A 13,732-nucleotide genomic window follows, 5' to 3' on the forward strand; every position below is an offset into this window, starting at 1 on the left:
GCCCCGAGTAGCCAAAGTAATATTGAAGAAGAAGACCAAAGCGGGAGGCATCACAATCCCAGACTTTAGCCTCTACTACAAAGCTCTAATCATCAAGACAGCATGGTATTGGCACAAAAACAGACACATAGACCAATGGAATAGAATAGAAACCCCAGAACTAGACCCACAAAAGTATGGACAACTAATCTTGACAAAGCAGGAAAGAATATCCAATGGAAAAAAAAGTGTCTTTAACAAATGGTGCTGGGAGAACTGGACAGCAACATGCAGAAGATTGAAACTAGACCACTTTCTCACACCATTCACAAAAATAAACTCAAAATGGATAAAGGACCTGAATGTGAGACAGGAAACCATCAAAACCCTAGAGGAGAAAGAAGGGAAAAACCTCTCTGACCTCAGCCGCAGCAATTTCTTACTTGACACATCCCCAAAGGCAAGGGAATTAAAAGCAAAAATGAATTACTGGGATGTCATGAAGATAAAAAGCTTCTGCACAGCAAGGGAAACAATCAACAAAACTAAAAGGTAACCAACGGAATGAGAAAAGATATTTGCAAATGACATATTGGACAAAGGGCTAGTATCCAAAACGTATAAAGAGCTCACCAACTCCACACCCAAAAAACAAATAATCCAGTGAAGAAATGGGCAGAAAACATGAAGAGACACTTCTCTAAAGAAGACATCCAGATGGCCAACAGACACATGAAAAGATGCTCAACATTGCTCCTCATCAGGGAAATACAAATCAAAACCACACTCAGATATCACCTCACGCCAAAACGAACAAACAGGAGACTACAGATGCTGGCGAGGATGTGGAGAAATGGGAAGCCTCTTGCACTGTTGGTGGGAATGCAAACTGGTACAGCCACTCTGGAAAACAGTGTGGAGGTTCCTCAAAAAATTAAAAATAGACCTACCCTATGACCCAGCAGTATCACTGCTAGGAATTTACCCAAGGGATATAGGAGTACTGATGCATAGGGGCATTTGTACCCCAATGTTTATAGCAGCACTCTCAACAATAGTCAAATTATGGAAAGAGCCTAAATGTTCATCAACTGATGAATGGATAAAGAAATTGTGGTTTATATACACAACGGAATACTACGTGGCAATGAGAAAGAATGACATATGGCCCTTTGTAGCAACATGGATGGAACTGGAAAGTGTTATGCTAAGTGAAGTAAGTCATACAGAGAAGGACAGATTCCATATGTTTTCACGCCTATGTGGATCCTGAGAAACTTAACAGAAGACCATGGGGGAGGGGAAGGAAAAAGAAAAAAAAAAAAGAGGTTAGAGAGGGAACCAAACCATAAGAGACTCTTAGAAACTGAGAACAAACTGAGGGTTGATGGGGGGTGGGGGGTGGGTGATGGGTATTTAGGAGGGCACCTGTTGGGATGAGCACTGGGTTTTGTATGGAAACCAATTTGACAATAAATTTCATATTTAAAAAAAAAAAGATGCTCAGTCTCTCTCCAACACTCCTCATTCATGTTCTCTCTCTTAAAAAGCAAACATAGGAGAGACCTAAACCTTATTAAACAAATAAATAATAAACAAACTTCAGCTGAAATAAGTCATAGTGAGGCAAAGTGTAATGTTCATTTCATTTCTTTTTTTTTAATATATGTTTATTTTTGAGAGAGAGACAGAGTGTGAGCAGGGGAGGGGAAGAGAGAGAGGGAGGCAGAGTCCAAAACAGGCTCCAGGCTCTGAGCTGTCAGCACAGAGCCCGACATGGGGCTCGAACCCATGAACCGTGAGATCATGACCTGAGCTGAAGTAGGTAGCTTAACTGACTGAGCCACGCAGGCGCCCCTCTTTTTTTCTGTTTTGTTTTGTTTAATGTTTATTTATTTTCTTCAGAGAAAGTGCTACCAGCATGAAGCCCGATGCAGGGCTCGATCTCACAAACCATGAGATCATGACCTGAGCCAAAACAAGAGTTGGGTACTTAAATGACTGAACCACCCAGGTGTCACTATGTTACATATTTTTTTACCTACATCTGGCTAGACGATATAATGGCTGACATCAGAAGGGTAACTTTCTCTGGGTCATTCATCCACAAAGTTTAGTCTTCTAGCTTGTATGTGTGACAAACATGAAATTAGTTATTCTATGGTTCCAGTTTCTTACTATTATAGTCAAACTTTAAGTGGACTACAAACAAGTTTCTATGGTAAACATTTCAAAGTATTTTAAAGAGGTTTATCTATTATAATCAAACAACCAAAGTTAGATGTGGCAGCTACCAGATAAGCACTAACTGGGAGAGGGGGAAAGTGGCTTCTTTAAGACTGCATGGCTAATGGGGTGCCGGGCTAGGTCAGTCAGAAGATCATGTGACCCTCAATCTCAGGGTCATGAGTTTCAGTCCCACATTGGGTGCAACGATTAAATAAATAAACTTAAAAAAAAAGAAGAAAAAAGATTGCATGGCTGTTATGTGACAGAACTATGGACTGAACCAGATTATGATTCCAAATCCAGGGCAGCACATTTTCCTCCATATCAGCACTGTTCAAAAGAAGTATAATGTGAGCCACAAACATAAGTCATATATATAATTTAAGAGTTTCCAGTAAACACATTAAGAATATTAAAAGAAAAATTGATTTTAATATAATTCAGGTTATGCAATATACCAAAATATTATATCATCATGTAATCAATAAAAAGTTGAGATATTTCACATTCTTTCTTTGTACTGAGTCTTATACAAACCATGTCTATAATGACTGCTATATTGGATATTGGACCATGCAGGTCTACTCTACGTCTCCTTTCTCTAAATATTTAGTATGACAGAATTAGCTATAGGATAGTTTGCATATAAGCACTAATAATTATGAAAAGTAGAATAAACCAAATAAAAGTAGTTTTTATCAAAAATAAATCCTTTAAAATATAATTGTATTTATTAAAACTAAATTTCCCTCATTTCAAACATGATTTAATTTACAAAAATTTGTAAGTAAGCACTGATGTTCTAAACCACATTATTATATAAAGGTATATTTTAGTGTACTTAGGAAGGATAGGAGGAAAGAATTTCAACTTGTCAAAAATTTCCCAACTCCCAAAGTAAGACTGTCAATAGGAAGTATAAAATTATTTCAAAAAGTACAGCAATTTGAAGAACTGAAGAAATATTACATGAGATCATTCTGTCTCAACAACCTCACTCACCGTGATTTTGTAAATTTGGGCAAGTCAAAACCATTTTATTCTAATTTCCTCACCTACTAAACAGGCAGAAACCTGACTGCCTCCTCCAGATTTATTTTCTCCATTTTTCTTACTAAGGTAAAACAGAAATTGTTGGGATTAGCAATGTGCTCTGCTAAGAAACAAAAAAAACAAAAAAAAACAAACAAAAAAACCCTGCATTTTTCCAGCCTCCACAGTAGATAGGGATGGGCATGTGAATCAATTCTAGCCAATTAGATGTGGGAAGAACTGTCAGCTATGGCTCCTGAAAAAGTGCTGGACTTTTCTCATGACAGAAATAAGGCCATGGTGGTTGGAAAGGCAATAGCATTCCTTTGATCATGAGGCCATTGTGAGACAAAAGCCACAATAAAGATCACAAAGAAGAAAGTCAGAAGGAGCCTTGTGTACTGATTGCATGATTAAGCTGCCACACCAGTCCTAATTTCTTTAATATTAGAAGAAAAGGAAATGCCCATCTCCTTTAAAGACCCTGGATGTTTTAGCAGCTGAATGTCAATTTAACTGACACACCCACCTACAGGATCATTGTGGGAATCCATGAAACAGATGTGAAAACATGATACATCATGAAAACTATTTTCAAAAGTATTTTGATAATCTATAAGTCCCATCTAAACAGATGATGACTCTAAAATGAATAGACCATGTTTATAATTGCCTGCCTGACCCATGTATATATCTGGAGAGGTTAGTTATTGTTGGTTTGTTTTATTTTGGTTTAGGGGTCAGCAACAGAATTTTTTTTTTCCCATTCTGCTTTTCTGAAAAAGTCAAGTTACTGGGAAACTTAGAATGAAGCACAATCTGTTTTATTTTTTTAACTTATTGTCAAGTTAGCTAATATACAGTGTAAATACAGTGTGCTCTTGGCTTTGGGAGTAGATTCCCATGATTCATCACTTACCATACAACACCCAGTGCTCATCCCAACAACTGCTCTCCTCAATGTCCATCACCCATTTTCCCCTCTCCCCTGCCAGCCCTGGCACCAACCCTCAGTTTGTTCTCTGTATTTAAGAGTCTCTTATGGTTTTCCTCCCTCCCTGTTTGAACTATTTTTCCCCCTACCTTTCCCCTATGGTCTTCTGTTAAGTTTCTCAAATTCCACATATTAATGAAAACATATGGTATCTATCTTTCTATGACTCACTTATTTCACTTAGCATAATACCCTCCAGTTCCATCCACATTGTTGTAAATGGCCAGATTTCATTCTTTCTCATTGCCAAGTAGTATTCCATTGTATATATAAACCACATCTTCTTTATCCATTCATCAATTGATGGACATTTGGGCTTTTCCCATAATTTGGCTATTGTTGACAGTGCTACTCTAAACATTGGAGTGCATGTGCTCCTATGGATCAGCACTCCTGTATCCTTTGGATAAATTCCTAGCAGTGCTATTGCTGGGTTGCAAGGTAATTCTATTTTTTTTTGAGGAACCTCCACACTAGTTTCCAGAGTGGCTGCACCAGTTTGCATTCCCACCAACAGCTGAAGCACAATCTATTTTAAAATGTAATGCAAATAAAATATAGTGACACATGATGAAGAAAGAGCACGCTAAAAGAAATCCACTGCTTTTATTAATTTTTAAATATTTGTAGTGTTAAGCAAAAATGAGTCTAAAAAAGAAAACTTTAAGAAGTTTATTTTTCTGTTTCCAGAGATGATTTAGAATTACAATGCAAAGAACATATACTCCCTATTAATAAAATTAGTCATTTATTTTGAATATTATATACATTAATCATTAATCATTGAAAAGTATTTAAACTTACAAGAGAAGTCAGTCCTTCATTATCGACAATCCAGTCTTCCTTTTCAGCTAATCTCTTTATTTCTGCAGGGAAAATAAGCACACAGTACTTTTTATTTTAATTTCTCATTGAACTTTATATAAATAAAAATCTATAAAGGTCATGGTTTTTCATTATTTTATATAGATTTGTTAAAAAAAATGGAAGTAGGTAATAGGCATAAGACATATTTCTGGTAGACTCAAGTTTTTAAATGTGTATTGTTTTTCTGGAAATTTTTAATAAAACATTAATGTAAATAAATTTAGCCCCAATTGTAGACTGCTAGGCTAGGCTTAATGACAACTTTTGACAATGGTTTATTACTTAAAGAGGACTCTTGATAATATTCAATATGTACAAAATAAGCTACAAAATGTTTTTTCCCAAAATATCTGATGAAAAATTTATATTGTTTTAATCCTATATACTTCTGATGACTGGCACTATGATTCTCACTTGGCTAAAGGAATCCTACCTGTCCAAACCTTTAGCATTTCATGCTGTCTCAGGTCCTTGTGGGGAACAAGTAAATGAATTCAGAGGATACTGCTGTTTCTCACCTGGATTCTACTCCTTTTCTGTTGACACAGTATATTTAGTCACCAATTCTTAGAGATGTGACCTTCTTACTCAAAAGTCTTGGTGACAGATAGTTATGGCGTATGTCATTTATAATGATGTTCTTGATTGTTTTCAACGATATTTAATATCCAGAAGGTGGCTTTGTAAAGATAACTTTGTTTTTTATGATTGTGTATACAAAATTTTTCCTGAAAATTCTAAAATGTATAAAGAAAACGAGCATCACCTATAATTTCTACTATGCAGAAAACTATTATTTACCTTTCTTCTGATTTTACATTCATATTTCTAAATATTTAAAATGCACACACATTTTCAAAACTGGGATCATATGTTATATTCATTTTATACTATACTTTTTCTACTTAACATTTGCCATAAGAATGTTCTTATATCCTTAAATATTTTCAAATATATCCACCTTAATTTATGCATGGTCTGGCATCTCAAGTAAATAGATTTGAAAAGATATTCAAAGAAGGAAAAAAATGCCTGGGTGGCTCAGTGGGTTAAGCATCTGACTTCAGCTCAGGTCATGATCTCATGATGGGTTCATGGGTTCAAGCCCTGCATCAGGTTCTGTGCTGACAGCTCAGAACCTGGAGAGGCTGCTTCAGATTCCATGTCTCTTTCTCTCTCTCTCTGCCCCTCCCCATCTCGTGCTTTGTCTCTTGCTTTCTCAAAAATAAATAAACATTAAAAAAAAAAAAAAGAAGAAGGAAAAAATTCTATTGAGCAGCTACTGGTGATCTAAAATATTCAAGTTTCCATAAAAGGAATTTTCTCATTTTCAAGGATTAGGAGCTACAAAGAGGTGGGATATTCAGATAATCATTGTCTAGCAAATGTCATCAATTTCTCTTAACATACCTTCCGCTGTATGTTGCAATGTGACCATCAAACAACGTACTCGGAGATCTAAAATGAGATCCTGGATAGTCTGTAACATGTCATTAGGAATTTCAAGGGCAGTCAACGATTCATAAGTAAGCCTGTAAAAGAGACACAACAAAACAAAAGTGAGCAGAGTGAGATCTCAAAGCAATTCCTGTCATCAGTTTGGCCACTCTATATAATGATGCATTATGGAGGTTATAAGCTACAATATTATATTGAAAGCAAGGGCAAAGTAAGACCATAACAAGAATTTTAATACAACAGTAACACTGAAATAATAAAAAAGATGCACATTCAGTAGGATATTCTCATCAAATGTAAGCAACAGGAAGGTTTAGGAGCTCAGGTGCTCTAGCACTGAGGAATATACTGAGGAAATACTAGAGGCAAAAGGACAGAGTAAAATTCTTTGTTGAACATGTTTTTCTTTTTTTTCAAAAAGGCAAAAAAAAATTTACCCCTTTTTAGAAGACATTCTTGTTAAAAAAGATATTCCATATTTACCTTATGGTCTGGATGACATGAGCAAGCCACTGTCCTGACAGCTCAGACTTTACCTCCCAGCCTCCATACTGCCTCACTCCACACTCTGGGATGCTAAGTGGGAGCAGGGCTCCACGGATCAACTTCACAAGACACTGCATTACTTCTTGAATCATTTTCTAGACAATGATAAAAGTAAAACTGCATTAAAAGTCATTAATTTGATTAAATCAACTAAAGGACTCTGCCTGAACAATGATGAATAGTTCGAACATAAAGTTTTCTAGCAACTTTGGTTGACAAAATCCTATCTTGTGAAAAAGTCTACACGCTTATCCTTAACTTACCTTAAAATCATTTTGTCTTTGCCTTACATTCTTCGATCTTTCAATCTGGCCTGATTTCTCTGCAGTCTTAAAAATCAAAACAGCAAAATAAAATATATTAGTTATCTCTAGAAATAATGTATAAAAATAAGAAATACTTTAGCAGCTGTATATAAAGAGAGCATTGTATACGGTTGTAACTTGATTAAAAGGAATGTATAAGACAAAATCTAAGTTTGTGACTTAAAAACAGACTTAATTAGAAAACCTTTCTTATTCCAACAAGAAGTTACTTATCCTCCTAAAACCTTTAAGTGCAATTCGTATAAATAAACCTAAGCATTAAGCTGAAATTACCTTTTCCGTAGGTGAATTTCATGTGCCATGCTCATCAACAATTTTATATATTGTTAAGCCTAAATCATACCCAAGACAACATTTTCAACCTCATTTTTCATTAGCTGGTACAGAAGTAAAAGGAAGAGTAAACTCTGGATTAATGTCTAAGAATCTTAGGATATCCATTCCCTTCCCTTAAACATTTATAAATAAGCATTATATTTGGCATTTTATTTTTACAAAACTAAAAGTCACGATTCTTCTTTCAGGGATTTTACTGTCTAATTTAGGAGAGAATATATTCTAGAATCCTAGAATTAAATTTTTATTTGTTTCCTGCTAGCCGTACTTTCCTTTGATATTCCTTTCTCCTTAAAGTAATATTTGGAAGACTACACTGATTAAAACAGAAATCTATTCAATTGGATTTCATTTAACTTTTTATTCCCAAATTTTCTAACAACTAAATATTACCATATAACATGCCTGGGAAAGGCAAGCCTAGAAAACTTCCCAAATAAAGGAAAAATAACAAGATGGTATGATGTAAACGAAAATTCTGATAATTCATTAACATAATGCAAAATTATCCTTTAAAGTTGAAATGCTTATGTATTATTGGTTAGAGACATGTCAAAAGAACTTTCAAGTTAAGAACAACTGCATTATAGGGGCGCCTGGATAGCTCAGTCAGTTAAGTGCCCAACTCTTGATTTAGGCTGAGGTCAAGATCTCACAGTTTGTGAGTTTGAGCCCCACACCCGACTCCTCATTGACTGTGGAGCCTGCGTGGGATTCTCTCTCTCTGCCCTTCTCCCCCTCTCTCAAAATAAACTTAAAAAAAAAAAAAAGATTATAAATGATTATGATACTGACATCAAATTGATTTTAAAATACAATGTTATATATATCTTTTGTATAAGCTAGAGAAACAATGTATAGAGTTCATTATTATGATGAATATTACTAATGTGAATGACTAAAAGAAGGGTAAGTATTGCTAAATGTTTTCGACAAAAACCATCAGATGTACCTAATAAAAAGCGGTCAACATACATATACATAAATACCTCTTCAGGCTCTGATTTACATTTATTTTACAATTTTATATTAAATTGTAGCTTTTTATCATTTAAAAACATTTTTTGGGGGGGCGCCTGGGTGGCTCAATCGGTTGAACGCCCAACTTTGGCTCAGATCATGATCTCATGATCAGGAGTTTGAGCACTGTGTCGGGCTCTGTGCTGACAGCTCAGAGCTTGGACCCTGCTTCAGATACTGTGTCTCTGGCTCTCTCTGCCCCTCCCCCACTCGCACTCTCTCAAAAATAAACATTTAAAAAAAAATTTTTTTTTAAATTTTAACATTTATTTTTGAGAGACAGAGACAGAGAGTGAGCGGGGAAGAGGCAGACAGAATCCAAAGCAGGCTCCAGGCTCTGAACAAGCTGTCAGCACAGAGCCTGATACAAGGCTCAAACCCAGGAACTGTGAGATCATGACCTGAGCCGAAGTTGGACGCTCAACTGACTGAGCCATCCAGGCGCTCCTACCATTTTGTCTTTGTAGAAATGCACGTTTGCTTTAAAAGATAAAAGTTTAATTTTTGAAAAATCTAAACCTAAAATTCACTTCAGTAATGTCAATAAGCCAATTCCTAAAATTTACTAGGCAACAACACTCAAAATTCTTTGAACACCAGGATTTAATTCAGAAGCTGATGTTTTTGTCCCTTTATTTTTAAGACAAATGAGAAGTAATTAAAGTGTTTTAAAGCAACAGTGAGAACTGACTAGAGGGGCTAATATTAGGAGCACAGCCAGCCAGGAGGATGCTACACTAACCAGGTGAGCAATCACAGCACCTTAGACAAAAGGAGGTGGAGCATGAACTCCTGTTGATGGCTTAGCCACAGGCTTCCAAGGTAGAGTAAACTGATCATGGCAATTCTACTGGGTGTTGCAGTGAGAAAGGAGAGATGATGTCAAGAGTGACTGCCATCTGAGTCATGACTACTCAGGTAAGTCCAACCAGCCTTGAATGTCTGTTAGCCTACTTTCTGTTTCTGTCAAGTGTGATGCTCTGATTCAAAGTAACACTTTGGGCAATATAGTGGCCTAGGTGTAGAAAAACAAATGAATGGCCACAGCCTTACTGAGGTGATGAATTAACTATTCTCTAAATACTGCAGTTTGTCAGGTCTTAGTCCTAGGCACTTTTTTCTCTATACACTCTCACTAATTCATTCTCATGGCTTCAAATATCATTTCTATGTAATGCCTTCCTATTTTGGATTCTGCACTCAATTCCAACATGGGTGGGTAGGGGTAGGGGCCTCCCCTTAAAAACAAGCAGTTTTCCAGATACCAGCTGTGAGAAGTGACATGATTCATTTTCAGAAATACCAGATAAAAGCTGTGCTGTCTAGTAGCAAGAGGTTTACAACCTATTGGAAATGTGTACGAACTGCCCGCCAAAAATGCAGTCCCAAACCCTTAAGACACTGCACTTCCTGGTTCCTCTTCCCCACCCCCTCTCCATTTTGCAGGCTTATTTTTCGCAGGCTTCACAATGAGTATGCATCAGAGAACTGAAGTCTCTGTGTCACCTCAAGGAATGTACATTTGTTCCAAACAGACTACTTTTTGGCCTTACAAGGGCATAGGTAACTTCCCAGTAAGGCTATAACCTCTGTAGTACTCAGCCAATAAGGAATCAGGAGAAGGACTTCATGCTAGGAGATAAACTGCTTACTGTAACTGCCACCCACTCTTGCAAAAGTGTTGATTTAAAGCCTTGCTTCACTGTGCTCTGAGTCTCTGCATCCCTCCTTTGATTGGGGCAGTGGGCTTATTTGTCACACCAGCTGAGTGTCCTACAATTCAACTCACTTCTGACACTCTCTACCTGGGAATAAAGTGAGATCCCACAGGTAAGGGCTTAGTCCTACAAGATTTGTGCCACCCCCTCCCCCTAACACTTAGATGCCAATTTCAAGACCAGGTTGTTACCTGTGCTTCTGACCTACTGGCTATATAGATTGGACATTCCCATGACTTGTTGCCTAGGTTCAAATAATTTGTTAGAATAGCTCATAGAACTCAGAAAATGTGTTCACTCACTCAATTACCAGTTTATTATAAAAGGATATAATTCAGAAATGGCCAGGTAGAAGAGATGCATAAGGCAAAGTATAGGAAAAGGGTGCAGAACTTCCATGCAGTCTCCAGGCAAGCCACCTTCCCTGAATTTCCAAAAATTCACCAACCTGGAAGCTCTCTGAACCCTGTCCTTTGGGTGTTTAAGGAGGTTTCGTTAACATAGGCACAACTAATAAAATCACTGGTCATTGTCAACTGATTCAACCTCCAGCTCCATTCCTCTCCCAAGAGGTCTGAGGGTGAGACTGAAAATTCCAACCCTCTTCCTCCATAGGTGGGGACAAAAGTAACATAACATAACATAACATAACATAACATAACATAACATAACATAACATAACATAACATAACATAACATTACTTCTGCATTCCTCACTTAGGAAATTCTCAGGGTTTTAGGAGCTCTATGCCAGAAACCAGAAGACCAAATATATATTTCTTATATATAACCACAATGTCACACTTCCAAATTTATATTTCCAGCCCAAATCTTTCCTCTGAAGCCCAAATTTGAATATGATTGCCTACTTGATGTCTCTTCTTGAATAATTCACAGGAATTTCAAATCCAATACATTAAAAGTGGAAAACTGCATGTTCTTCAAGTCTTTCTGATGAGGGACTATAAAGCATGCTGAGGGCCAACACAAGCTAGTACACTCCCCACCCCCAGGAGGGACATATGTGATATTCCTCAGGTACTCCTGGATGCCCAAGTACAAAGGAAAGAAAAGAAAACAAATGGCTAACTGATAAAGATCACAGTCGTGCAGGACACAGTCTCCATCAGTTTACAAATACCTTAGTAAATTACAAGAAAAAGGCAATCTTATCAATAGCCTAATATCCAGAAACTTATAGACTCAAGTTTCCTGGAGCCCATAGTATCACCATCCCAACCATTCTGATGTGGGGAACAAATGCAAGAAGAAAAGGGCAGGTAAAATTAAGTTTCTTTATAACCTGCAGCCCGCTGGCAAATACTTGGGGCAACACAAAGTATAACATTACTCCAGGAACTCCTTACTATCTATCTTAATGTTAATGCTTCGCTAGAGGGAAAAACAACCTTAGCTTGACAATAGGTAGGCCTCCAGTAATCTGTCAGTCTTCAGCACATGAAAGTCTCTTCCGAAACTTCTCTTTTAACTTTACCTCTCCCTAGTACATGGTATATAACCAGCCATACAACAACCCCAGTGCAGCTCTTTCTTCCCACAGGCTTTAATAAAATCACTTTTTTGCACCGAAAAAGAAAACCAAAGATGGAGGCATCAGAATTCCAGACTTCATGATGTACTACAAAGCTGCAGTCATCAAGACAGTATGGTACCAGCACAAAAACAGATACTCAGATCGGTGGAACAGAATAGAGAACCCAGAAATGGACCCACAAACATATGGCCAACTAAGCTTTGACAAAGCAGGAGAGAATATCCAAAGGAATAAAGACAGTCTCTTCAGCAAATGGTGCTGGGAAAACTGGACAGCAACATGCAGAAGAATGAACCTGGACCACTTTCTTACACCATACACAAAAATAACTAAAAAATGGATGAAAGACCTAAATGTAAGACAGGAAGCCATCAAAATCCTAGAAGAGAAAGCAGACAAAAACCTTTTTGACCTTGGTCGCAGCAACTTCTTACTCAACATGTCTCTGGAGGTAAGGGAAAAAAAAGCAAAAATGAACTATGGGACCCCACAAACCCCACTGTCACCTCAGAGCTTCATCATTTCTGACTTCATAAGTGGCATACCTACTCACTCAGGGGTCGGTCCATTTGGTAGCTCTATGTTAATTCCTGTCCTTATCTTACTCATTGGATTTATCAGTAAGTTTGGTCAACACTACTTCCAAAATACAAATGAAATCCATCATTTTCTTTCCAACTCCACTAACAAACCTTAATCCAACCACCATCATTTCCTGTCCAGACAGCTTGAACAGCTTACCCACTTTGATTTTTATTCCCTGACAATTCATTCTTGAATAGGTAACCAAAGTGGTCTTTTTAAAACCAAAACTCTGATCAGGTCACTCTACCACTTAGAGTCCATGCATGGCTTCCTACCACACTTGGAATGTAAATCCCTTACCATGTCTGTACAACAAAGCCCTGTCAATTGGTCCCTGCTCAGTATACTCAGGATGTTATGACTTTCTGTTTTTCAAATATGCCAAACTCTTTTCCTTGGCTTTGCATGTGGCATTGTCTCTGCCTAATACATTTTTTCTCCCTGATTCTTCGTGAGGTTGTTTCCTTCTCATGCTTTGAGTTTTAGTTTCAATATCATCTCCACAGAGAGATCTTCCAGGATCTCCATCCCACTACTGACATTCTTTATCTTAGAACCCTATTTCTTTTATAGCTGTTAGCAAAATTTAGGATAATTTTTAAAAAAATTTATTTTGGGGAACACCTGGGTGGCTCATTTGGTAAAGTGTCTGACTTCAGCTCAGGTCATGATCTCATGGTTCATGAGTTTGAGCCCCGCATCAGGCTGTGCGCTGCGCACAGAGCCTGCTCTGGATCCTCTGTCTCCCTCTCTCTCTGCCCCTCCCCCACTCATTTCTCTCTCTCTCTCTCTCTCTCTCTCTCTCTCTCTCTCTCAACATAATAAACATTTAAAAAAATTATTTTGGTTCTTTCTCTCCAGGAGGGGAGAGATCATGTTTATCTTGGTCATCTTTATATATATATATATATATTTTTTCAATTTATGCATGTGTGGGTTATGTGTACATACACGTATACGTGTGTGTGTATGTAAATCTATCAGTGCCTGGCACATAGAGTGTTCAGGGTATTCATGAAATATTTGGTGAATGAAGGATCACCTAGGGTTAGGGTCAGTGTTCTTCAGGACCTCCTGGGATATATTT

At 37.3% G+C, this 13,732-nt stretch overlaps 1 protein-coding gene across 3 annotated transcripts in view; it reads right to left on the reverse strand.

Moving 5' to 3' along the window:
- Positions 1–13,732, reverse strand: part of EXOC2 (exocyst complex component 2) — a 267,798-nt gene that overhangs the window by 115,221 nt on the left and 138,845 nt on the right. For all 3 annotated transcript variants that reach the window (XM_027040160.2, XM_027040158.2, XM_027040159.2), the window contains 4 exons: positions 7,369–7,434; positions 7,043–7,200; positions 6,512–6,633; positions 5,039–5,100 (listed from right to left, as the gene is read on the reverse strand). In XM_027040160.2, coding sequence (XP_026895961.2) covers positions 5,039–5,100; positions 6,512–6,633; positions 7,043–7,200; positions 7,369–7,434 — 408 coding nt within the window. The remainder of the gene's footprint in view (positions 1–5,038; positions 5,101–6,511; positions 6,634–7,042; positions 7,201–7,368; positions 7,435–13,732) is intronic.

This window comes from Acinonyx jubatus, chromosome B2 (assembly GCF_027475565.1).
Source record: "Acinonyx jubatus isolate Ajub_Pintada_27869175 chromosome B2, VMU_Ajub_asm_v1.0, whole genome shotgun sequence".
Taxonomy (NCBI): domain Eukaryota; kingdom Metazoa; phylum Chordata; class Mammalia; order Carnivora; family Felidae; genus Acinonyx; species Acinonyx jubatus.